Source organism: Tachysurus vachellii, chromosome 6, assembly GCF_030014155.1.
Source record: "Tachysurus vachellii isolate PV-2020 chromosome 6, HZAU_Pvac_v1, whole genome shotgun sequence".
In the NCBI taxonomy this organism is placed as follows: domain Eukaryota; kingdom Metazoa; phylum Chordata; class Actinopteri; order Siluriformes; family Bagridae; genus Tachysurus; species Tachysurus vachellii.
In genome coordinates this window covers 26,085,392-26,111,719 of record NC_083465.1, presented here as the reverse complement: position 1 = coordinate 26,111,719, position 26,328 = coordinate 26,085,392, and the positions used below count along the sequence as shown (strand labels likewise).

The window sequence follows — 26,328 nt, the reverse complement described above, 5'->3', positions numbered from 1 at the left end:
ATCAAAACAAAAAAAAAATTTGCCTGAGCCTCCTGGAAAAAATATCTCAGTGTCTCTGAGTCAAAGCTTTGTGATGAAATAAAGACAGTTCCTTGGACCTTACACGTATTTGAAAGGGATAAGGAAAAGGTCTGAGAGGCATGATGTCACCGCCATCACCACTGCTCCATCGATCTTCCCTCTGCCTTCGCATAGACCAAAGTGCTCTAACTATAGCAGTGGGGGTCGAAGGTCAGGCAGTTAGCCCGGTAAACTGCCTTCATTGAACCGGCTGACTTCCGAGAGGGCTTGTGGGTATCAGGTTTACCCATCCTCCCCTCCCTCACGTTCTCTTGCCTGCACTCCCCACGCTCCCTCGGTTTCTAGCAGAGGAGCACCATCGATCAGCGCCAATTAACCACGGCACTCTAAAGACACCGAGACAGATCCTCCTCGCTCACAGTCCCTGACTAGACACAGGCCTCTGATAAGCTTTCCTGTGTAGGGTGTGTGCTTAGCATGATAAGTGACAAAGGTTATGCTTATGCTTATGTACAGAATTTATCTTTATATCTATTACAATAAACCGTAATGTTGATACAGGTCACTGATACAAATTGCAGGTTTAAACAATAGGCAATGATCTGAGTGAACACAATGTCTACACAGTGTCAGTGTGTGTGTGTGTGTGTGTGTGTGTGTGTACACGATTGTTCAACCTGTAGATAAATTGATATCTGCAGTTGCTTGTGTTTCATCCAGTCCTGGGATCTCAGTAATGTAATGCAGCTTGACATATTCAATAAACCTAGCAGAGAAGAGCCATCTGTTTTGTAAATACAATGAAAAAAGTTTCATATAGACTACAAAAGGGCTCCTTTAACATTAAACCGATAGCTAGAACAGATCCTGGGACTTTAAGTTAAACCCTGTGAGCTTTGGATTTCTTACTGTGGTGTATATTAAGTGTGAATGTTGCACCGTTAATTGACTTCCAGCTCTTTATTCCTAAACTTTCTACCCACAGAATCACAAGTTCAAACATTCTGCGTTTTATAAACACGGGCTACTCAAACTTTTAGCAGCCAAAGACTCTTTTAATTATAAAGCAAGCTTTGTGGAACATTAACAAATTATTTTATGAACATAATACAGTACAACTCAAATATTAGGTACACAGATATTTTGTCTGTTTAATAAAGTTTTTATTCTAGAAACACTTCAACAAGTCTAGATTGGGGGTTTAAGTCCCAGCACCACCAAGCTGCTACATTTGGGCCCTCGATTCAGGCCCTTAACCCTCTCTACTCAACAGGTGCTGTAGCATATCTAACTCAGCACCCTCGCCCCATGTTTCTAACGAACTATGCTATGCAAAGAAAATAATTTTATTGTGCTGTGACATATAAAGGCTTTTCATCCTCCATGTTACTGTGGACGGTGTGAATAGTTTACTCAGCAGTGAGCTCACACTCCTTCCTTTTCTGATCACCCTGCTGCCCTGCAGCTCACTACAGAGTCATGATACTCTATGTACAGAAACCTAACAGTGTCCTTAATAATCCTATAACACGCTTTCTGCAATAAAAAAAAAACTATTTGTTTTTATACCGATTGAAATATCCGATGGCAAAATAGGACGTTAGTGTACTGTGAGAAAGCGTTAAACCCTTTCGATTCGAGTGACCAATCAAATACAACAAATTCCTTTGTAACAGTTTTGGTTTTATAGTGTTTTTATCTCCTGAGGTGTTTAATACTACTAGCATAAGAATTTGTGTTTTGATGATGAAAGATGAAAGAATAAAATAGAGCCTCAGGAACTATTAATAAAATATAGTAACTTTAATATTAGTAGGTTGTAACAAAACCACCTAGGCTATATAAATATACGTTTATATTAAAGTTGATGATATTTATACTTAAATCCTAACATCAGTTGTAAGCTACCAAGCACCTTCACGGCACAAATGATTTACGTTTGGGAGACACCCACAAAGGTCCATATAAGGCAACAAAAAAGTTAATAAACCATTAATAATTGTGAAAGTGTGTATCGAAAATACGCTAATCCATCTCAGCCGCTGCAGAGAGTCAGCTACTGTACCATAGACAAACACTGTGATATCTTGTCTTTTTATGAGAACCAAATTTCACAAAATGTGATCCGATTTGAAACCGATTAATTTGGGTTCACATTAGTCAGTGAATTTCCGAACTGGATTTTAACGGATACTAAATTTGTTGTGTAAATACTCCAGTGAACAGTTTATTTGTTTGTATCTAGTTCAATAAATGAGGCTTAGTAGCTAAACGTTCATTTAATCAATCAATTCATTTAATCATCGGTTAATTTATTCATTCATTCACCTTCAGCATGCTCTGTTCAGGGTGGCTGGGAATCTGGATTCTATCCCTGGAAAAACAATCGTGAGACAGGAGTACACACGGCATCATGGACACACCCAGTCACACGCTTGTCACTGTGACTCGCAGTGAAAAAGCGAACAGAGATCGCTCATTTTCATTCATCAACAGCTGCCGACTTCTGGCAAAATGAGCACTGGAGGCTAGTCCGGAGATGCTACAAAGATGAGACTTTATGCAAATACGGAGCGACTCTGACGGGAGTGAAGTCAGCAGAGCACACGTGATCTGTGATAAAGAGCACACACCGCTTCTCCTTCGTCTCGTATCATATGATACATTCTATTTGGTGAATTTTATATAAAAATCTCTTTCTGGAATGTTTCGTTTTAGCGGGAAGAAAACTGATTGACTGTTAAGTTGAATGCTAGTTGTGCCACCCAATGAAAATCTTTATTACCATGGCAACCAGTTGTAGGAGCGCTTACTGGTGTGGTGACTTCATAGTTCAGTGTCTGACTGTCCACCGACTGGGAGGATTGAGAAAACTGGAGTACGGGGAGAACATGGAGGAACTCTTTAAAGCAACAGATTAGTGTAGCGCTGCAAGACGGCTTTGATTTCTAAAGTCGTGAGGGTCACTGAAGATGTTGCCGTAAATGCCACGAACACTTAATATCCGCTCGCTAGTGTTGCCGTACTACAAATTGTGAATAATGACAGTCAGAGCATAGTGTAGACACTAAAAACCAACCAACCGGGATCTCTCATCTATATCACTTTTAATCCACATAATAAAAGACAGAGACAGATTTCGAGACAGAGGTACTGGACGTCTGCTGCCCTCTAGTGGTCAAACAATGACACTGGCGTAAGAATGACTGAAGAAGTGGATGATTAATATAGATTTATAGACTTTTAAATACTGATAGGACGCATGTCTGCTTGTGGCTGGAAAACCAATCCAGTTAACAGCAGAGGCAGATGCTCACTTATAGCAAAATTACAGAAAACCTCAGAAGGAACTGTGGAGCTAATCGTCGAGGAAGAAATAGTTGCCACTTCTCTTCTGTTCGACATCCTGAGGATTATTAGAGATGAAAAGGAATGGACAATTACATTAGACATGGTATAAGAAGCAAATGATCATAGGCAAATTTGCTGTTTGTAATATATATATATATATATATATATATATATATATATATATATATATATATATATATATATATATATATATATATATATATATAGTTAAATGGATAACGGTAAATGCTTTGTATATGTACGATTTCACTAAAATTAAAAAAGGCTCCTGATGACATAATATTATAAGATGACATCATTTATTCTCAAGCGTTTACCTTAATGGAGTTGAGTTTGTTGATTCTTGGTCTGAAGTTGTTGGGATCTCTCCGGAACGTAATCTCCAGCAGTGAAAGGAACTTGTTCATGCCAGCAAGCAGCATCTGTGGCCTAAGAGGCAGAAAAACTAACTTTTACGATGATACGATTTCCTGAAATATGATGGAATATGATTTAACTCAGATATCCAATAATACGATGCGCGCTCACGTGTTTGCAGTCGTCCGCTGTGACGGAAGTCCGTCGAACACGATGACACGGTCGGCCAGGTACGTGGCCATGATGAAGTCATGTTCGACTACGAAAGCTGTCTTCTTTGCATGGAGGATGAATCTGTGAGGATGGAGCAAATGTAAGTATATAAGAAAGAAAGAAAGAAAGAAAGAAAGAAAGAAAGAAAGAAAGAAAGAAAGAAAGAAAGAAAGAAAATAATAGAAAGAAAGAAAGAAAGAAAGAAAGAAAGAAAGAAAGAAAGAAAATAAGAGAAAGAAAGAAAGAAAATAAGAGAAAGAAAGAAAGAAAGAAAGAAAGAAAGAAAGAAAGAAAGAAAGAAAGAAAGAACAAAAAGAGATAGCAACTGAGAAAAATACAAAATAACAATACAAAACAAAATAAATAAAAAACAAAAAAAGAAAGAGTTAGAGTGATTGACAGTTACAGACATGGAGAAATAAAGTGAAAGGGACTGACAGAGAGAAAGGGAGAGAGAAATAGACAAACAGACAGAGACAGATAAACAAACAGAAGGAGAGAGGGAGAGAGAAAAAGTCAGCCAGACAGGCAGACAGAGAGAGAGCCGTAGAAAGGACTCAGACAGACAGACAGAAAGAGGGAGAGAGAAAGGACTCAGACAGACAGATAAAGTGAGTGAGGGAGAGAGAAAGGACTCAGACAGACAGACAGAAATAGGGAGAGAGAAAGAGCAAACAGACAGAGAGAGGGAGAGAGAAAGAGCAAACAGACAGACAGATAGACAAACAGAAGGAGAGAGGGAGAGAGAAAAAGACAGGCAGACAGAGAGAGAGAGATGTAGAAAGTACTCAGACAGACAGACAGAAAGAGGGAGAGAGAAAGGACTCAGACAGACAGATAGAGTGAGTGAGGGAGAGAGAAAGGACTCAGACAGACAGGCAGACAGAGAGAGAGAGATGTAGAAAGGACTCAGACAGACAGACAGAAAGAGGGAGAGAGAAAGGACTCAGACAGACAGATAGAGTGAGTGAGGGAGAGAGAAAGGACTCAGACAGACAGGCAGACAGAGAGAGAGAGACGTAGAAAGGACTCAGACAGACAGACAGAAAGAGGGAGAGAGAAAGAGCAAACAGACAGACAGATAGAGTGAGTAAGGGAGAGAGAAAGAGTCAGTCAGACAGAGAGAGAGAGGGAGAGAGAAAGAGCAAACAGACAGACAGATAGACAAACAGAAGGAGAGAGGGAGAGAGAAAAAGACAGGCAGACAGAGAGAGAGAGATGTAGAAAGGACTCAGACAGACAGACAGAAAGAGGGAGAGAGAAAGGACTCAGACAGACAGATAGAGTGAGTGAGGGAGAGAGAAAGGACTCAGACAGACAGGCAGACAGAGAGAGAGAGATGTAGAAAGGACTCAGACAGACAGACAGAAAGAGGGAGAGAGAAAGGACTCAGACAGACAGATAGAGTGAGTGAGGGAGAGAGAAAGGACTCAGACAGACAGGCAGACAGAGAGAGAGAGACGTAGAAAGGACTCAGACAGACAGACAGAAAGAGGGAGAGAGAAAGAGCAAACAGACAGACAGATAGAGTGAGTAAGGGAGAGAGAAAGAGTCAGTCAGACAGAGAGAGAGAGGGAGAGAGAAAGAGCAAACAGACAGACAGATAGAGGGAGTGAGGGAGAGAGAAAGAGTCAGTCAGACAGAGAGAGAGAGGGAGAGAGAAAGAGCAAACAGACAGACAGATAGACAAACAGAAGGAGAGAGGGAGAGAGAAAAAGACAGGCAGACAGAGAGAGAGATGTAGAAAGGACTCAGACAGACAGACAGAAAGAGGGAGAGAGAAAGGACTCAGACAGACAGATAGAGTGAGTGAGGGAGAGAGAAAGGACTCAGACAGACAGGCAGACAGAGAGAGAGAGACGTAGAAAGGACTCAGACAGACAGACAGAAAGAGGGAGAGAGAAAGAGCAAACAGACAGACAGATAGAGTGAGTAAGGGAGAGAGAAAGAGTCAGTCAGACAGAGAGAGAGAGGGAGAGAGAAAGAGCAAACAGACAGACAGATAGAGGGAGTGAGGGAGAGAGAAAGAGTCAGTCAGACAGAGAGAGAGAGGGAGAGAGAAAGAGCAAACAGACAGACAGATAGAGGGAGTGAGGGAGAGAGAAAGAGTCAGTCAGACAGAGAGAGAGAGGGAGAGAGAAAGAGCAAACAGACAGACAGATAGAGGGAGTGAGGGAGAGAGAAAGAGTCAGTCAGACAGAGAGAGAGAGGGAGAGAGAAAGAGCAAACAGACAGACAGATAGTCAAACAGAAGGAGAGAGGGAGAGAGAAAAAGACAGGCAGACAGAGAGAGAGATGTAGAAAGGACTCAGACAGACAGACAGAAAGAGGGAGAGAGAAAGGACTCAGACAGACAGATAGAGTGAGTGAGGGAGAGAGAAAGGACTCAGACAGACAGGCAGACAGAGAGAGAGAGACGTAGAAAGGACTCAGACAGACAGACAGAAAGAGGGAGAGAGAAAGAGCAAACAGACAGACAGATAGAGTGAGTAAGGGAGAGAGAAAGAGTCAGTCAGACAGAGAGAGAGAGGGAGAGAGAAAGAGCAAACAGACAGACAGATAGAGGGAGTGAGGGAGAGAGAAAGAGTCAGTCAGACAGAGAGAGAGAGGGAGAGAGAAAGAGCAAACAGACAGACAGATAGACAAACAGAAGGAGAGAGGAAGGGAGAAAAAGACAGGCAGACAGAGAGAGAGATGTAGAAAGGACTCAGACAGACAGACAGAAAGAGGGAGAGAGAAAGGACTCAGACAGACAGATAGAGTGAGTGAGGGAGAGAGAAAGGACTCAGACAGACAGGCAGACAGAGAGAGAGAGACGTAGAAAGGACTCAGACAGACAGACAGAAAGAGGGAGAGAGAAAGGACTCAGACAGACAGATAGAGTGAGTGAGGGAGAGAGAAAGGACTCAGACAGACAGGCAGACAGAGAGAGAGAGACGTAGAAAGGACTCAGACAGACAGACAGAAAGAGGGAGAGAGAAAGAGCAAACAGACAGACAGATAGAGTGAGTAAGGGAGAGAGAAAGAGTCAGTCAGACAGAGAGAGAGAGGGAGAGAGAAAGAGCAAACAGACAGACAGATAGACAAACAGAAGGAGAGAGGGAGAGAGAAAAAGACAGGCAGACAGAGAGAGAGAGATGTAGAAAGGACTCAGACAGACAGACAGAAAGAGGGAGAGAGAAAGGACTCAGACAGACAGATAGAGTGAGTGAGGGAGAGAGAAAGGACTCAGACAGACAGGCAGACAGAGAGAGAGAGATGTAGAAAGGACTCAGACAGACAGACAGAAAGAGGGAGAGAGAAAGGACTCAGACAGACAGATAGAGTGAGTGAGGGAGAGAGAAAGGACTCAGACAGACAGGCAGACAGAGAGAGAGAGACGTAGAAAGGACTCAGACAGACAGACAGAAAGAGGGAGAGAGAAAGAGCAAACAGACAGACAGATAGAGTGAGTAAGGGAGAGAGAAAGAGTCAGTCAGACAGAGAGAGAGAGGGAGAGAGAAAGAGCAAACAGACAGACAGATAGAGTGAGTAAGGGAGAGAGAAAGAGTCAGTCAGACAGAGAGAGAGAGGGAGAGAGAAAGAGCAAACAGACAGACAGATAGAGGGAGTGAGGGAGAGAGAAAGAGTCAGTCAGACAGAGAGAGAGAGGGAGAGAGAAAGAGCAAACAGACAGACAGATAGACAAACAGAAGGAGAGAGGGAGAGAGAAAAAGACAGGCAGACAGAGAGAGAGATGTAGAAAGGACTCAGACAGACAGACAGAAAGAGGGAGAGAGAAAGGACTCAGACAGACAGATAGAGTGAGTGAGGGAGAGAGAAAGGACTCAGACAGACAGGCAGACAGAGAGAGAGAGACGTAGAAAGGACTCAGACAGACAGACAGAAAGAGGGAGAGAGAAAGAGCAAACAGACAGACAGATAGAGTGAGTAAGGGAGAGAGAAAGAGTCAGTCAGACAGAGAGAGAGAGGGAGAGAGAAAGAGCAAACAGACAGACAGATAGAGGGAGTGAGGGAGAGAGAAAGAGTCAGTCAGACAGAGAGAGAGAGGGAGAGAGAAAGAGCAAACAGACAGACAGATAGACAAACAGAAGGAGAGAGGGAGAGAGAAAAAGACAGGCAGACAGAGAGAGAGATGTAGAAAGGACTCAGACAGACAGACAGAAAGAGGGAGAGAGAAAGGACTCAGACAGACAGATAGAGTGAGTGAGGGAGAGAGAAAGGACTCAGACAGACAGGCAGACAGAGAGAGAGAGACGTAGAAAGGACTCAGACAGACAGACAGAAAGAGGGAGAGAGAAAGGACTCAGACAGACAGATAGAGTGAGTGAGGGAGAGAGAAAGGACTCAGACAGACAGGCAGACAGAGAGAGAGAGGGAGAGAGAGAGGGAGAGAGAAAGAGCAAACAGACAGACAGATAGAGGGAGTGAGGGAGAGAGAAAGAGTCAGTTAGACAGAGAGAGAGAGGGAGAGAGAAAGAGCAAACAGACAAATAGAGTGAGTGAGGGAGAGAGAAAGATTCAGTCAGACAGAGAGAGAGAGAGAGAGAGAGAGAGAGAAAGAGCAAACAGACAGACAGATAGACAAACAGAAGGAGAGAGGGAGAGAGAAAAAGACAGGCAGACAGAGAGAGAGAGACGTAGAAAGAACTCAGACAGACAGACAGAAAGAGGGAGAGAGAAAGAGCAAACAGACAGACAGAGTGAGTAAGGGAGAGAGAAAGAGTCAGTCAGACAGAGAGAGAGAGGGAGAGAGAAAGAGCAAACAGACAGACAGATAGAGGGAGTGAGGGAGAGAGAAAGAGTCAGTCAGACAGAGAGAGAGAGGGAGAGAGAAAGAGCAAACAGACAGACAGATAGACAAACAGAAGGAGAGAGGGAGAGAGAAAAAGACAGGCAGACAGAGAGAGAGAGATGTAGAAAGGACTCAGACAGACAGACAGAAAGAGGGAGAGAGAAAGGACTCAGACAGACAGATAGAGTGAGTGAGGGAGAGAGAAAGGACTCAGACAGACAGGCAGACAGAGAGAGAGAGACGTAGAAAGGACTCAGACAGACAGACAGAAAGAGGGAGAGAGAAAGAGCAAACAGACAGACAGATAGAGTGAGTGAGGGAGAGAGCAAGGACTCAGACAGACAGGCAGACAGAGAGAGAGAGACGTAGAAAGGACTCAGACAGACGGACAGAAAGAGGGAGAGAGAAAGCGCAAACAGACAGACAGATAGAGTAAGGGAGAGAGAAAGAGTCAGTCAGACAGAGAGAGAGAGGGAGAGAGAAAGAGCAAACAGACAGACAGATAGAGTGAGTGAGGGAGAGAGAAAGAGTCAGTCAGACAGAGAGAGAGAGGGAGAGAGAGAGGGAGAGAGAAAGAGCAAACAGACAGACAGATAGAGGGAGTGAGGGAGAGAGAACGAGTCAGTCAGACAGAGAGAGAGACGGAGAGAGAAAGAGGAAACAGACAGACAGATAGAGTGAGTGAGGGAGAGAGAAAGAGTGAGTCAGACAGAGAGAGAGAGGGAGAGAGAAAAAGCAAACAGACAGACAGATAGAGTGAGTGAGGGAGAGAGAAAGAGTCAGTCAGACAGAGAGAGAGAGGGAGAGAGAGAGGGAGAGAGAAAGAGCAAACAGACAGACAGATAGAGGGAGTGAGGGAAAGAGAAAGAGTCAGTCAGACAGAGAGAGAGGGAGAGAGAAAGAGCAAACAGACAGATAGAGTGAGTGAGGGAGAGAGAACGAGTCAGTCAGACAGAGAGAGAGACGGAGAGAGAAAGAGGAAACAGACAGACAGATAGAGTGAGTGAGGGAGAGAGAAAGAGTCAGTCAGACAGAGAGAGAGAGGGAGAGAGAAAAAGCAAACAGACAGACAGATAGAGTGAGTGAGGGAGAGAGAAAGAGTCAGTCAGACAGAGAGAGAGAGGGAGAGAGAGAGGGAGAGAGAAAGAGCAAACAGACAGACAGATAGAGGGAGTGAGGGAAAGAGAAAGAGTCAGTCAGACAGAGAGAGAGGGAGAGAGAAAGAGCAAACAGACAGATAGAGTGAGTGAGGGAGAGAGAACGAGTCAGTCAGACAGAGAGAGAGACGGAGAGAGAAAGAGGAAACAGACAGACAGATAGAGTGAGTGAGGGAGAGAGAAAGAGTCAGTCAGACAGAGAGAGAGAGGGAGAGAGAAAGAGCAAACAGACAGATAGAGTGAGTGAGGGAGAGAGAATGAGTCAGTCAGACAGAGAGAGAGAGGGAGAGAGAAAGAGCAAACAGACAGATAGAGTGAGTGAGGGAGAGAGAAAGAGTCAGTCAGACAGAGAGAGAGAGGGAGAGAGAAAGAGCAAACAGACAGACAGATAGAGGGAGTGAGGGAGAGAGAAAGAGTCAGTCAGACAGAGAGAGAGAGGGAGAGAGAAAGAGCAAACAGACAGACAGATAGAGGGAGTGAGGGAGTAAGAAAGAGTCAGTCAGAGAGAGAGAGAGAGAGGGATGAATACAGAGAGTGACACATTCATACACACCCTTCAGGAATAACAGATCACTTGTTATTTCTATAAACAAGACCTTACCGTTTAATAACTCTGGCAGCCATCAGCCTCTGCTCTGAGTCCAGGTAGGCCGAGGGCTCGTCTATCAGGTAGACGTCTGCAGGTTTGCCCAGACAGAGAGTGAGCGCTACTCTCTGCAGCTCTCCTCCAGACAGATTCTGAACCTGTAACAAGGGTCAGTGAAGCTTCAGCAGAAATTCACAGTGCAAACAGCTTCAAGACATCTTTAAAACCTCAACACTTACATCCTGATCGACGATGCTGTCGATCTGCATGGGCTTCATGACGTCCGTGACGAACTGCGGGTGCGTGTACGCGTCCCGGATCTTCTCGTGCAGCAGGGCACGCACGCTACCCTGCGGCGACACACAACCACACACAGGAAGTGTCAAATAGCGACAGAGTCGGGGTCCAGGATACTCAGTTGTAGATGTAGAACTGCACAACTTCATACTTTGAATTTGGGGCTGATCTTTTGAGGTTTGTAGCTGACGTTCAGGATCGGGACTTCAACTGGAACAGAACAGGTTGAATTTGAGGCTATATTATTACGCAGGTGGTAGCAAAAAAAGACTAATAACATCGCTCACCTCCGTTATCTGGTTTCAATCGACCAGCGAGCAGCCTGATGAACGTAGTTTTTCCAGTTCCTGGAAGAATTTTCAATGCTTTATTAACGCACAGTATATTCAGCACCTCATTGTAAATTCAAAGCGTGTCAGAACACAACAAGGACACACAGAGAACTTAACGTGTCACCAGTCACAGTGTCTAGAGCAGGGGTCGGCAACCTTAAACACTCAAAGAGCCATTTGGACCCATTTCCCAGAGAAAAAAAAAACACAGGGAGCCACAAAACCCATTTGACATCTAATATATATATATATATATATATATATATATATATATATATATATATATATATATATATATATATATATATGTATATCGTCGCTGTCAGACGGAATCCTCGCATCTCCCAAACCGATATTTTTCAGGAAATTAAAAAAACGCCGTACCTTATCTGCAGGGCACAGGGTTTAGTCCGCGTTGCAGTGGATTGTCTTGCGCTAAATTCCTGTCCTCAGACGAGCACCAGAACTAGCGGGGGTCAAGATTTTTTTTTCTTTGAGCCCAGTGTTTTGAAGACATTTACCTCAGAAGACGTGTTGATTCGTTGCGACTCTTCTTGAGGAGAAATATGCCGCGAAGCTCTCCCGCGGAGTGAGGAAGAGGTGGACAGTTGAAGTGTCCAATGGAGTTATGAGATTTGCGCTCAAGCTATTTTCAAGACTTTAGATTGGTTAATAACTTGTAAAAATAACAGACCCACGTGGGGACTGACCAATAGCATCGATATGTGAAAAAATCTGAAATTGACAAAATTTGGACATACGAGGTTTCCGCCCGACAGCGACGATATATATGTATATATCATTTTTTACATTTTTTAATAATTTTATTTCTGCAGGCAAACAAAAATATTTTGAACAGTTTGAAGTAACCTTAACAAAAAAGACGCTGAGTTGAAGGTTACGTTCAATGTCTAATTGAGTCCTCTTCGTATTCATGACATCAAAATGTTCACTTGCCGGCTGCAGCAAACCAAAAATGCGTCTGCTTCTGTGTCGGATTTCGCAAGTCGGCAATTATGACGCATATTTTTAGTGACAAACAAATTAATCACGGTTTATTTTAATGTTACAAAGCATCATAATCTTAGAATTTCATTGTTTAAAAAACTAACTAACTAAAATAAAATACATTTAAATTACATATTTATTTTCTAAATCTACAGGGAGCCGCAGCAGAGGGATGAAAGAGCCACTTGCGGCTCTGGTTGCCGACCCCTGGGTTAGATTGATAACTTTTTTCCCCAGAAGCCAATAAATTGAATTTTTTGCCTGCTTTGTTGTGTCCGTGTTCAGTATTGAATGTCCTGGTCATGAAATTAGACACTCAGGACTTTAAGTATTTGTAGTGTTTCATCAGTATTTCTGTTTTTATCCAGAATACTAGGGGCATTATTTTCATAGAATTTCAATACAATTTACTCACTCACTCTCACTCATTTTCTCCCGCTTATCCGAACTACCTCGGGTCACGGGGAGCCTGGCGTTAGGCGTCATCGGGCATCAAGGCAGGATACACCCTGGACGGAGTGCCAACCCATCACAGGGCACACACACACACTCTCATTCACTCACACAATCACACACTACGGACAATTTTCCAGAGATGCCAATCAACCTACCATGCATGTCTTTGGACCGGAGGAGGAAACTGGAGTACCCGGAGGAAACCCCCGAGGCACAGGGAGAACATGCAAACTCCACACACACAAGGCAGAGGCGGGAATCGAACCCCCAACCCTGGAGGTGTGAGGCGAACGTGCTAACCACTAAGCCACCGTTAAACTGTTATAAACACCGGATAGTGTTATTACGAATAATGTCCTTTCTACAGTCAGATACAGTCTGATAATTGTGTATTGATGAGGAGGTTGTTGTCCTCAAAGACTACATGGAGTTGGTATCTTCTCTTTCAAACAAATGTTTGTATCTTCAAATGTATCATTTAAATGTTGATATTAAACCCATTTCTGCTCTCTGAGATATCCCAAATGCTTGTTCATAACATCAGACATGCAGCCAGAAAAATATCCCATAAGTTGATTCCCATTCCGCTGTGTACTGGTAAAAAAGTGTTAAAGCCAAACTATTTGTAATGAAGCACTCGGAAATACGAATGAAACGTTTTTTTTAGTCATCTCACCGTTTTCTCCAAGCATGACCATAATCTCAGAGTCCGTGAACTCGCCCTCGATGATCTGCAGCTCGAAGTCACCCATGGCCTTCTTCATACTGGGGTACTGATAGCGACACATCTTCTTCACCTCCTCTTCGGTGGCCGTCTCAGCTACTTTGAAAACCAGCAAGGCGTCGCGGAAGCGGAGGTTCTCGGTCGGGACGTATCCGTCCAGGAAAATGTTGATGCCTGGGATATTGGGTTAAGGTAGAAGAAGTGAAAGAGTGAAAACAGACCAACAACATGAACTTTAGAATGCTTCCCTGACACGAAGCGGAGTAGACTGCACTGTAGACACTACAAGCTTAAATAAATGAATGAATGGTGAAACAGTGACAGTGAACTATAGCCTACCTTCTCGTACACTGAAGGGCATGGTAACGACGCCGTAGGCACTGGGTACTCCGTACAGACAGCAGATGAAATCAGACAGGTAGTCCAGAACACTTAGATCATGCTCTACGACAATTATGTATCTAAAAGAGTTCAGAGACACACAATAACATGGTTAGAGGAGATGTAATTAACATCAATAGTAATGGAGCACTTTTGTCTGCGGCCATTGTGCAGGAAGTCCTTTAAGCTCCTCCCACTTTATACAATCACGTCATGTGACACATCTCTGAAAAGCTTATTTTCTTATAGAGTATATGTGTCAACACGTGTCATAATGGTTATAAGAACATTAAACCTCATTTTGTTCTTAGAAACATTTAATAAAAACAACAAAAAAAATGACCTATATTTATGAAAGTTTAACCTTCCTATTTTCCCTGGGTCTTTTTGACCCAGTTGGAAGATTTTAATGTGTCATCACTTGGGTTTTCTTCCACATATTTGCCTGAAATTTAGCAGGATTGTTCCAAATTATGAACTTTGTAAGCAAAATTAATTTTGTCTATTTTCATTAAACTATGTGTTCAGAACAATATATGATTTGCATTTTGGAACAGCTTGGGTCATTTTGACCCGACCACATTTAGTGGGGCAATAGGACACACTTTTGCCCTTTTCAGCGCAATGAACATACATACAGAAAATGTCCACACACACACACACACAAACACACACACAAATTGGGCATTGCATTTCATTAGGCCTCCAGAAAAGAAAAAAAAGCCAAACATTTGTAAATATTTCACACTTTTGATATGCCTTCGCCTAGCAGAGGGCAAAATATGATCTACCGAAATGATGCCCCACACACACACACACACACACACACACACACACACACACACAGTCAAACAATGTTCAAAGCATTGGGCATTGCAATTCAGTTGGCCTCCAGACAAAACAAAAGCTACACATTTGTAAACATTTCACACACACACACACACACACACACACATGCGCGCGCACACACACACACACACACACACACACACACACACTCATACACACACATGCACACACACAAGCACTGGGCATAGCAATTCATTAGGCCTCCAGAAACAAAAGCTACTCATTTGTAAATATTTCACACTTGTTAGATGCATTTGTCCAGCTGGGGGCAAAATCTGGTCTACCAATAAGCTTTACACACACACACACAGAGACACTCACACACAGACACACACACACACACACACACACACACACACAAGCATAGGGCATTGCAATTCATTGGGCCTCCAAAAAACCAAAAACAATCATTTGTAAATATTTCACACTTGTTATATGCATTTGTCCAGCTGGGGACAATATCTTCTCTTCTCTTCTTCTTCTACCAACAATCTTTACACACACACACGTTGTGTTTTCATATTCAAATCATGTTTGTTTCCTCTCTCTTATTTACGAATTTAGTTGCATCAGTCAGCTTTGGCCTGGAGATATGCTGAGTAATGTTTCACATGTATCAGTCAGTGGTTATCAAAAATAATATTTAATAATTTCTGCTTATTTTACTCAAAACATGGCAAAATTTCATAAGGTTTATCGTTCATAAATTAAGTATAATTAAAAAAACATAGGGAGGTAAACGAAGTTTTATTCACATGAAATTATGGCATGTTTTTGTGTGTGTGTATGTGTGTGTGTGTAGCCTGTTGTTGGTTGATCAGATGACATCAGGTGGGCAAAATAGATATTACAAGTGTAAAACAGATATTACACACAGAATGGTAATAATTGTAGAATTTTTGATTTATAAGCATTCAAGTCAATTTGGCCTCGAAAAAAACAGGTTTTATTTTTTGCTGAAATTAAAATTGGTCAAAATGGTTTCAAAACAATCTCCTGCCCTTGAAATATACCAGCCTGTAATTGTGCATTAACTTTTGTGCCTCTATAGTGAAAATAATTCAAGAATTTCTGTTTTTTTTTTTACTAAAAAATGATTCATTTTTGTATATAAATAAGGTTTATTATACCAAATATAAATATTTTTTTTGCAAAATATATGTTAATATGTTGGAAACAAGTTTGACTAAAAAGGTGAAAAAAAAATAAAGGCTATCATATATACTTCATTTTTTATAAGCAGTCAAAACAGACAAGGTCAAGTTGACTCAACACTCCTAATTTGTATAGGAGGACAATAGGAGGGTTAAATGTATATTTCTATATTAGAATATTGCATTAATTAGAAAGATATTACAGAGAATGTTTTGAAAAAAATGTTTTGGTAATAAATAAATAAATAAATAAATAAATAAATAAATAAATAAAAGATTTTTTAATTATTGTTAAATTTATCTTAGACATTATTACTGAACAATGGCACAAAATGTTTTGAGTTCTTTATTTCTTTACAACACTGAATTGTATTTATTTGTCTAAATAATTAAGAAATTATATACGTTTTCAGTAAAAAAGCTTTTTCTGTTCTCTTAACACTAAATTGAACTTCATTTTAAATTTAGATTTATAATTTATTTTTTAATTATTATTATTATTTAAAGGTGGGGTGCACGATATTTGAAAAATGCTTCAGAAAACTGAGTCGGGCCAAAAATTCAAAACAAACGTGTGGCCAATCAGCAGAAAGGGGCGTGTCTTGTCAATATGCGGCGGTGAGAGTGTTCAGTGCACATGTCTGACATTAGCCGAAAGTGATTGAAAAATTGACATGGCGGATACCTGCCGTCACCTCTGCCTCGGGTTCTAGGTGTTGAACGTCGTCTTCCGCGTGAAACGAAGCTAAACCTTTCACTGTACAACACACAGTACTACAAAAACACATTTGTATTACCATAGTATTACTCAATGAGTTCATTTATTGATAAAAATATACCCTCGGCCAGCTGCCCCAACAGGTTCCGCCATAATAGCTGCCTGGGTTACGTATGTATGTGTGGGGCGGAGCTATCAAAACATGGGTGACACCCATTTGGGTTAGGGGCGTGTTTGTTTTGGTGATTTCAAATGTCAACATTGGCTATCAAACTTTGTGCACCCCACCTTTAAGCATGCAAATGAACACACATTCAACTAGACTAAAGCAATGTCTGTCTGATTTAAAACCACTGAGCAGATTTATAGAAATCCTGATGCAGATCCGTAAAGTAAGATAAGATAGCAGCAAGGAAAAACCCCCTGAGACCACATCAATAATAAGAGAAATAAGTGTGAAGTGTGACGAGTCCTGTGATGAGTACAGGATTGGTTTGTCTATGGGATTATCATCTCTCACAGTATTCCAAGCTTTTACATTCAGCTGAGCTAGTTATTCAACTCAGGATTCTTAATCACTTCAATTACAGTAAGTTGGATCTCTTGCATTTATTACTTTTCTTCTAGTTGCAAATCACGGCCAAGTAAAGAAGCAGAACACAGAGTTAATACACAGCGCAGCGGTGACGTTAGGTGAGGCTCGGTTGTGCTCCACTCACCTGTCCGGTGTGATGAGAGAGCGAATGGTGATGGCAGCTTTCAAACGCTGCTTGACGTCCAGGTAACTGGAGGGTTCATCAAACATGAAACTAACAAATACAACACAAACAGTAACAATGAGGAGTAGCTCATTCTCCATATCTATAAACTTCCATGAATACAAAAATACACAAAATTATAACAATACAGCTGAGTGCTTCATATAAACTCTTGTGATATTCAGGCCTACAATGTGTTCAGACCAGTTTAAGTCAAAAATGCTTCGTCTCATATTCCAGGAAACGGAACCTTAAAACAAGACAGTTTTTGAACATATTTGCATTTGTAACCGTAACATAAAACATTTAATTACATGTTTCTCTCTGCTCATAGCAACCACTATATCTTAAACTTACCCACTTCGTTGGTGGCTTTAAGCTCCTCCCACTTTATACAATCAAGAGACACTTCTCTGAAAAGCTTCATGATTTCCATGTCAAAATATTTCTTTCTTTCTTTTTCTTTTTTATTATTTATATAGCACGCATTATACAACCGACGTTGCCCAAGGTGCTTCACAAACAGTCGTATAAAACACTTAATTTAAGAGTTGCATACGACCACAATACAGTATAAGAAAAATAAAAAAAAAAACAAGCAGACATTAAAACAAAAAGAAAGCTACCCTATCACTAGCTAAAACCCAAAGGACAAGCCCACTCAGACTGCCCCATGCTACCTCTAATAAATGGGTTTTTAACAAGGCCTTAAACACACCCAGCGACTTTGCCGATCTAAGCGCGGAAGGTCATTCCATAGTAAAGGACCAACATGCGAGAATGCTCTGTCCCCTTTGCGTTTATAATTTGTTCTCACAGTCACAAGGAGATTTTGGTTCTCTGATCTCAACGACCTAGACGGGGTGGTGGCGCCAAATTATGTAGTGCTTTAAAAACCAGTACGGAAGGATCTCCATAAAAGTCTACGTTATTGTGTCCGATAGTGTTTTTAAAACCCACAAAAAAGACAAAATTTTATATTTAGAACCAAAAATAACCTACGTTCATGAAAGCGTACAGGACGAGGCGGTGCGGTGCGGTGGAGACAAGACCAGAATCACAAGAAACATGTGTACAGTACATGTAAACAAAACCATATAGAACAGCATACATCATTCACAGAGATAAATTAATGTTAAACTTAATAGTTAATTAATAATAATGATTGTTTAAAAAGGGGGGCACAGTGGCTTAGTGGTTAGCACGTTCGCCTCACACCTCCAGGGTCGGGGTTCGATTCCCGCCTCCACCTTGTGTGTTTGGAGTTTGCATGTTCTCCCCGTGCCTCGGGGGTTTCCTCCGGGTACTCCGGCTTCCTCCCCAAAGACATGCATGGTAGGTTGATTGGCAGCTCTGGAAAAATTGTCCGTAGTGTGTGAGTGCGTGAGTGAATGAGAGTGTGTGTGTGTGCCCTGTGATGGGTTGGCACTCCGTCCAGGGTGTATCCTGCCTTGATGCCCGATGACGCCTGAGATAGGCACAGGCTCCCCGTGACCCGAGGTAGTTCGGATAAGCGGTAGAAGATGAATGAATGAATGATTGTTTAAAAAAAACATCATCACCTTAACGTCTTGAAATGTTTTCACCTTTAGTCCAGTACTATTTCTTTCATGCTGAGAGCCACACTTTTATAACATCACCTCTTTAACAAACAAAAATTTCAAGTGTGTGTAAGGTTTATGCACACACAAGATACACACACAAGTCCATGCATTAATGGATTGTATAAACAGGAGTTCAGAAGCATACATGTCTGCTCTCTGGATGCACACCACTGCACAGGCGAAACGTTGTAGCTCTCCTCCTGACAGATCCTCGACGTTCCTGTCCCTGAGATGAGTCAGATCTGTCTCACAACACACACACACAAACACATATACACATAACAAAATGATTAAATTATTTAAATTTTTACATGTTGACTGGAATGAATTCTTAACAAAATCCCAACATGGTAATAGTCAATATCATTAAATGTCATCCTCTATCTAGCTGTTTAATTCTTAATTCTGATTGGTCAGAATCATATTTTCTGTCATAGCAAGATAAGAATACTTCTGGTTGCACAGGTCCATATTTATTCTTCATTGTAATATGTTATCATTTCTATAGTGACAATTTATACTTAAAGTTGTACAGCAGATGGTTCATGTACATTAAAAAAACATTTAATCGTTGATATGGTGAGTTATTCTGTAAGGAGTCTCCAGTGTCTGTGCTTTGTAACATCCATTTTTATTCTGTAGCTTAACCTATACAGGTTTGCAAAGAACCTGGAGCCTATTCCAGGGGACCTGGGGTGCAAAGTGGCAGACACCATAGACAGGGTGCCGACCCATCACAGGGCACCGCTAAGCCACTGTGACGCCATGCATTATAACAGTCAGACTTAATGCTGTATCTTTAAGTTTTCAGGACGGAGAACTTAACAGTTTCAGAGATTGAAGAGAGAAAAAGAAGAACTCATTCATTCATTCATTCATCTTCTACCGCTTATCCGAACTACCTCAGGTCACGGGGAGCCTGTGCCTATCTCAGGCGTCATCGGGCATCAAGGCAGGATACACCCTGGACGGAGTGCCAACCCATCACAGGGCACACACACACTCTCATTCACTCACGCAATCACACACTACGGACAATTTTCCAGAGATGCCAATCAACCTACCATGCATGTCTTTGGACCAGGGGAGGAAACCGGAGTACCCGGAGGAAACCCCTGAGGCACGGGGAGAACATGCAAACTCCACACACTCAAGGCAGAGGCGGGAATCGAACCCCAACCCTGGAGGTGTGAGGCGAACGTGCTAACCACTAAGCCACCGTGCCCCCCAAAAAGAAGAACTGTAACTAGAAATGTAACTAAAAGTGGAAAACAACATTCTGATGTCTTGTCTAGTAGACATAGGCAACCTGCTGTGGCAAAAGAGGAATAAATAACATAAATAAATGAAAATAAAAAACATACCAAGCTGCTCACAGACTACAGTCTCTGTCTTAGTGTCATCCTTCCTGCTCAGAATAGAGCCTACACTTCCCTGCAAAACATTTACCATCAACATTCATACTTAATTAACATAAATGTAAAAATCTGTCCAACATGGTCTGAGAGCAGCTAGATGTCAAACCTTGACGGTTTTGGGGATCTGGTCGACATACTGAGGCTTCACAATGGCTTTCAGGTCGTCTTCCAGGATCTTCGTGAAGTAGTTTTGCAGTTCAGATCCTCGGAAGTAAGCCAGGATTTCCTGCCAGTCGGGGGGAGCCTGCCAAGACAGAAGCCAGCGTCGGGCCACACTAAGACAATGTGGTTATGCTTTTCAGGCCTCCAGAATTTTCAATGTCTCAATGCACTGATGGTTGGTTGAAATTTGATTATTGTAATCTAGCACATGATCTCTTACATATCAACAGGTTTCAATAGAAATGATCTATGACTGTAAAATATCTAGAGCTTCAAATGTCATATTGTGTTACCTACATCATATTTTCCCAGGTTGGGCTTTTGTTTTCCAGCGAGGATCTTAAGTGCTGTTGATTTTCCAATGCCGTTAGTGCCAACCAGCCCTAAAACCTCACCTGGTCTGGGGATCGGTAACCTGTAACAACGAGAGCACAAAATACTGGCTAACATACAATACATGGACACATTTATATCCAGAGCACATTTATGTATTTATTTGTAATATTTTATCTTAACTTACCTGTGTAGTTTGAAAGAGTTAGCACAGTATCTGTGTGTGGTCTCTTTCTCCAGGTTGCTCGGCAGGTTGACGATAGCCAAAGCATTAAACGGACATTTCTAAAGAAAAAAAAACATTGAGGATGATTAAAGGGTTATGATCTCAAGCATGACTTTTTCGCAACTTTACGTACCTTAATGCAGATAGCGCATCCTATACAGAGTGATTCAGAGATCCATACAATTTTGCTCTGTGCGGTCACCTCGATACACAGTTTCCCTGCAAAGCATTATTCACAGTTAGATCAGAGAGCTGCACCTACTGTACTATATGTTTATGATACTGTTATAATGTTGCGCATACTGTAACTATTTATTAAGACATGATGCATTGCGATGTGCATCATGCAAATATCTAGTAGCAGCTTAATATTACCTATGCAATGTAACACAGTTACACTGTTTGACCACCAGAGGTCCAAATCTCTCTCTCTCTCTCATTTTCTACCGCTTATCCGAACTACCTCGGGTCACGGGGAGCCTGTGCCTATCTCAGGTATCATCGGGCATCAAGGCAGGATACACCCTGGTAGGAGTAGGTCCAAATCTTGGCATTGTATATATAGTAATATGGGGCACATTGGTCACATGATTGCATTCCTTGTGGAGAGTCTCCACTATTACTGGGAATAGGGCTGGGCGATAAAACGATAACGATATGTATCGCGATAGACATGTGATCAATATCAATAAAAAATGTGTTCGATAAAACGTTCGATTTTTTTTTTTTTTTTTTTGCAGAAAAAAATGAAAGATAATTTTTATTAGGGGGCAAGCTGCCACTTCTGGGCCCTTCAACAAGGCCCTTAACCCTTTCTGGTCCAGGGCCACTCTATCATAGCTGACCCTGTGCTCTGACCCCAAAAGCCAGTAGTTTAGAAGAAAGAAGTTCACTGTGCTGTAATGTACAGTGGTGTGAAAAAGTGTTTTTTTTTTTGCACATTTGTCACACTTTAGTGTTTCAGATCATCAAACAAATTTAAATATTAGTCAAAGATAACACAAGTAAACACAACATGCAGTTTTTAAATGAAGGGTTTTATTATTAAGGAAAAAAGGAAAATCCAAACCTACATGGCCCAGTGTGAAAAAGTGCTTGCTCACCACAGTGAGAGCCATTATCCACAAATGGCGAAAAAATGGAACAGTGGTGAACCTTTCCAGGAGTGGCCGGAAAACCAAAATTACCCCAAAAGTGCATCGTCGACTCATCCAATATGTCACAAACAGACTCCACAACAACATCCAAAGAACTGCAGGCCTCACTTGCCTCAGTTAAGGTCAGTGTTCATGACTCCACCATAAGAAAGAGACTGGGCAAAAATGGCCTGCATGGCAGAGTTCCAAGAGGAAACCTGCTGCTGAGGAAGGAGAACATAAAGGCTAATCTCTGATTTGCCAGAAAACATCTTGATTATCCCCAAGACTTTTGGGAAAATACTCTGTGGACTGACAAGACAAAAGTTTAACTTTTTGGAAGGTGTGTGTTCCATTACATCTGGAGTAAAAGTAACACCGCATTTCAGAACAAGAACATCATACCAACAGTAAAATATGGTGGTGGTGGTAGTGTGATAGTCTGTGGATGTTTTGCTGCTTTGCCATCTGTTCATGACCTCAAGCTGAAGCGAACTTGGGTTCTGCAGCAGGACAATGATCCAAAACACACCAGAAAGTCCACCTCTGAATGAATGAAGAAAAACAAAATGAAGACTTGAGTGGCCTAGTCAAAGTCCTGACCTGAATCCTATTGAGATGCTGTGGCATGACCTTAAAAAGCTGGTTCATGCTTGAAAACCCTCCAATGTGGCTGAATTACAACAATTCTGCAAAGATGAGTGGACCAAAATTCCTCCACAGCGCTGTAACAGACTCATTGCAAGTTATCACAAACGCTTGATTGCAGTTCTGGTTTCTAAAGGTGGCCCAAGCAGTTATTAGGTTTATGGGGCAAACACTTTTTCACACAGGGCCACATAGGTTTGGATTTTGTTTTCCCTTAATAATAAAAACCTTCATTTAAAAAACAGGAAGGGGCCAACACTTTTTCACACCACAGTATATGTGACAAAATAAAGGCATCTATTCTATATACCATTTCCACATTGTTAAATTAGATTAGATTGCATATATGTTACAAAATATATCATTAGTTATATACATTAGCTTTATATTATATAAATAATATTTGAGTAAAAACATTTATAGTTTATAGATTCAGACTAAAACTTGACTTTATGTCATTTTTGGCTGGCCTAGTTTCTCACATCCTGTGGAAACAACCTGTTTGACAGATTTAGGCAGTGGGAGGTCAGCCCTAGAAAGAAGATCTATGTAATTAACTTGCTTGTTTAGATTCTTTCACATAAGCCATGTCTCCTGTGCATGTAGACATCATAGTGTCATTCTTGTTTTAAGCAAATGTTAATACCTTAGCATTAATTTCATTTGAAGCCAGAAAGAGAAAAACAGATGCTTGGTTACTTTTCCACTAGAGTCACAGCTTCCTCTGTTCTTACCCATTCGGACCACCGGGCAGCTCTTCTTGCACTCCTGCTTGCATTTCTTTGGCTTGCATTTATCTTCTTTCACGATGGCGATCCGAATCGGCTTTTCAGACATTCTTTCTGGATCTTGTTAGGAAAGGGCCAAATGGAGCCGTTCCCGGATCTTAGCACAAGGTATACTGCAGAAACAGAGACGGAAGGCTACGTTTTAACATCACCACAACAGCCACAAAGTCTTTAACTGCACATGTTTATATGGGACATATTTTAAAAAACCGTGACGTGACAGCTTTCTAAATAATAACCCGAGCAGAAAAAGAACTTCATTCACTATACTAGTCCCGCTAGGACTTCCTGATTTTGCAACTGCAGAAATTAATGCAAACCAATATTACAGTTTTTCAAATTGCTCATTTTTTTTTAAAAATTATCGTCAATGACGTTAACACGTATTTAGCCAGAATTCCTCGTTGATTCACGTAGCTTTTCATTGTCCTGTCGCATTGTACCGTTAGCTTATAGTTACATTTGGACAAAATGATGTGTAGGTAATCATTCCGTGAGAAATCGACACAATTTTCTACTTGTAGAGTTCGTTATGGGATTTCAGAAACACAATTCAATTATCTGCTACAGAAAACATGCATAATACAGGTTAATTAGCATGGTTTCATACATTGTACAGGTTAATTAGCATAGTTTCATGCATAGTACAGGTTAATTAGCATGGTTTCATGCATAGTACAGGTTAATTAGCATAGTTTCATGCATAGTACAGGTTAATTAGCATGGTTTCATACATTGTACAGGTTAATTAGCATAGTTTCATGCATAGTACAGGTTAATTAGCATAGTGTAAAGGTTAATTAGCATAATTTCATGCATAGTACAGGTAAATTAGCATAGTTTCACATAGTGTAAAGGTTAATTAGCATAATTTCATGCATAGTACATGTTAATTAGTATAGTTTCATGCATAGTAAAGATTAATTGGTATATTTTCTTGCATGGTACAGGTTAATTAGCATAATGTACGGGTTAATTAGCATAGTGTACAGGTTAATTAGCATAGTGTACAAGTTAATTAGTATACTTTCATGCATAGTACAGGTTAATTAGCATAGTTTCATGCATAGTACAAGTTAATTAGCATATTGTACAGGTTAATTAGCATAGTTTCATGCATAGTACAAGTTAATTAGCATATTGTACAGGTTAATTAGCATAGTTTCATGCATAATACAGGTTAATTAGCATAGTGTCATGCATAGTACAAGTTAATTAGCAAAGTGTACAGGTTAATTTGCATAGTACACAGGCTAAATAGCATAGTTTCATGCATAATACAGGTTAATTAGCATAGTGTCATGAATAGTACAGGTTAATTAGCATACTAGTTTCATGCATAGTACAGGTTAATTAGCATAGTTTCATGCATACTGTAGTACAGGTTAATTAGCATAGTTTCATGCATAATACAGGTTAATTAGCATAGTGTCATGCATAGTACATGTTAATTAGCATAGTTTTATGCATAGTACAGTTTAATTAGCATAGTGTACAGGTTAATTAGCATATTTTCATGCATAGTACAGGTTAATTAGCATAGAGTTCAGGCTAATTAACATGTTGTACAGGTTAATTAGCATATTAATACACACGTTGATGATGTAAAGAGCGCAAGGTCGAGAACGCATACATTTAGAGCACTAACGAATTTTTGGCGTTCCATAATACCAACTGACAGCTGTCAGGTAACAAAATGAGCTTGTATGCAGTCACCTTTACAATCTCTACTAATTCCTCCGAATGTTGTATAATCGATCATTTTTAATAATTCCTCACAACTTGGTTGTGGATATTTATTAGCAGCTACCTGACGTTAGCCAACTAGCCTCAGCGCGTCATTTATACATCTAATTTGCGCTGATCTGTGGACAAGATTTAAATCGACAACATGGAAAACACAAGAATGTTTATGTGTTTAATCTTAATTACACACACAAACTCACCCTTGGCTCTTCACCACGTCCTGCTTTAGATAAGCACGACTACGTTGCAAATAAAAAACGGTTTATTTCCCACCCATATTTCGGTAATAAGTATCTCCCCCCTTTTGTGTGATTGGCTGCTTGTATCCACATGCGGTTGGATAGAGAAAACATGCATATTAGACTTTTACACAGAACTCTTTCTTCTCAGTATGAAAGACCTGAATGTTAAACACGCCTGATAATATATCTTTCTTAAAACACTGTTATTTATTTCAGATCTTTTCCCAAGTTAGTCACGACTTCTCATCTTGTCCAATTACCAGACTGCTGCCATGAACCAATAGCCAATCATAGAGAGGGAGGCGGGATCTGTCGAATATGGATAGGATAAAAATAAAGCAGAATATAACGGTTGGTACGGAACCTGATGGAAAGCCGTAAGGGTCAAAAACTCCTAAGAAGAGAGTAAAAGTAATAAGAGAAGAATTCTAGGTGAAATACATATTAGATTGTTTAATATGAAAATAAAATCCAGTGATCACATACACATGATCATGGACAGGGGTCAACGTTAGCTCAAATCATTTCAGTAAAAATAAATAAAAATGATTATGCAAGATGTTCCTCAGTTTAAAGTTACAGAATGCAAATATAAGGAGTCTTTAAAAAGCAATATGTAAACTAAGACATGATTTTTTTTTTTATCAGAAAGGATTTTTTGCTTTGATTTGGTTTGCCATTGTTTCATGTTCCACTAGATGTCAGTATATATACACACAGGAGACATAACCTAGCCAAAGGATGTTGGGGTTCTCTTTAGAGGATGGACAGGATTAGGAACGAGCACATCAGAGGTAACAGCTCAGGTTGGCTGTTTTGGGTTCAAGGACAAGAGACTAGATTGAGA

General features: G+C 40.9%; 1 protein-coding gene across 2 annotated transcripts; it reads right to left on the bottom strand.

Annotated features, from left to right (window-relative positions):
- Positions 1-1,859: 1,859 nt before the first annotated feature.
- Positions 1,860-25,498, bottom strand: LOC132847642 (ATP-binding cassette sub-family E member 1-like). 2 transcript variants are annotated; one of them, XM_060873120.1, is made up of 18 exons: positions 25,440-25,498; positions 23,440-23,606; positions 21,055-21,140; positions 20,883-20,980; positions 20,660-20,777; positions 20,307-20,444; positions 20,147-20,216; positions 18,928-19,024; positions 17,140-17,229; positions 13,658-13,779; positions 13,271-13,492; positions 11,086-11,145; positions 10,950-11,008; positions 10,741-10,851; positions 10,517-10,659; positions 3,922-4,044; positions 3,711-3,822; positions 1,860-3,427 (listed from the first exon to the last, which is right to left on the bottom strand). In XM_060873120.1, exons 2-18 carry the CDS (start codon positions 23,540-23,542, stop codon positions 3,380-3,382), a joined length of 1,800 nt encoding a protein of 599 aa, XP_060729103.1. In that variant the 5' UTR covers positions 23,543-23,606; positions 25,440-25,498; the 3' UTR covers positions 1,860-3,379. The 2 variants fall into 2 exon arrangements, with proteins under 2 accessions (XP_060729103.1, XP_060729102.1); XM_060873119.1 differs by lacking the exon at positions 25,440-25,498 and adding an exon at positions 25,210-25,329.
- Positions 25,499-26,328: the final 830 nt, after the last annotated feature.

Coding starts and splice junctions, on each gene's coding strand:
- LOC132847642 (XM_060873120.1), bottom strand. CDS start 23,542: ATGTCTGAAAAGCCGATTCGGATCGCCATCGTGAAAGAAGATAAATGC. Junction 10,852..10,949: donor AGATCAGCCCCAAATTCAAA/GTATGAAGTTGT, acceptor GTGTCGCCGCAG/GGTAGCGTGCGTGCCCTGCT. Junction 3,428..3,710: donor ACAAACTCAACTCCATTAAG/GTAAACGCTTGA, acceptor AATAATCCTCAG/GATGTCGAACAGAAGAGAAG.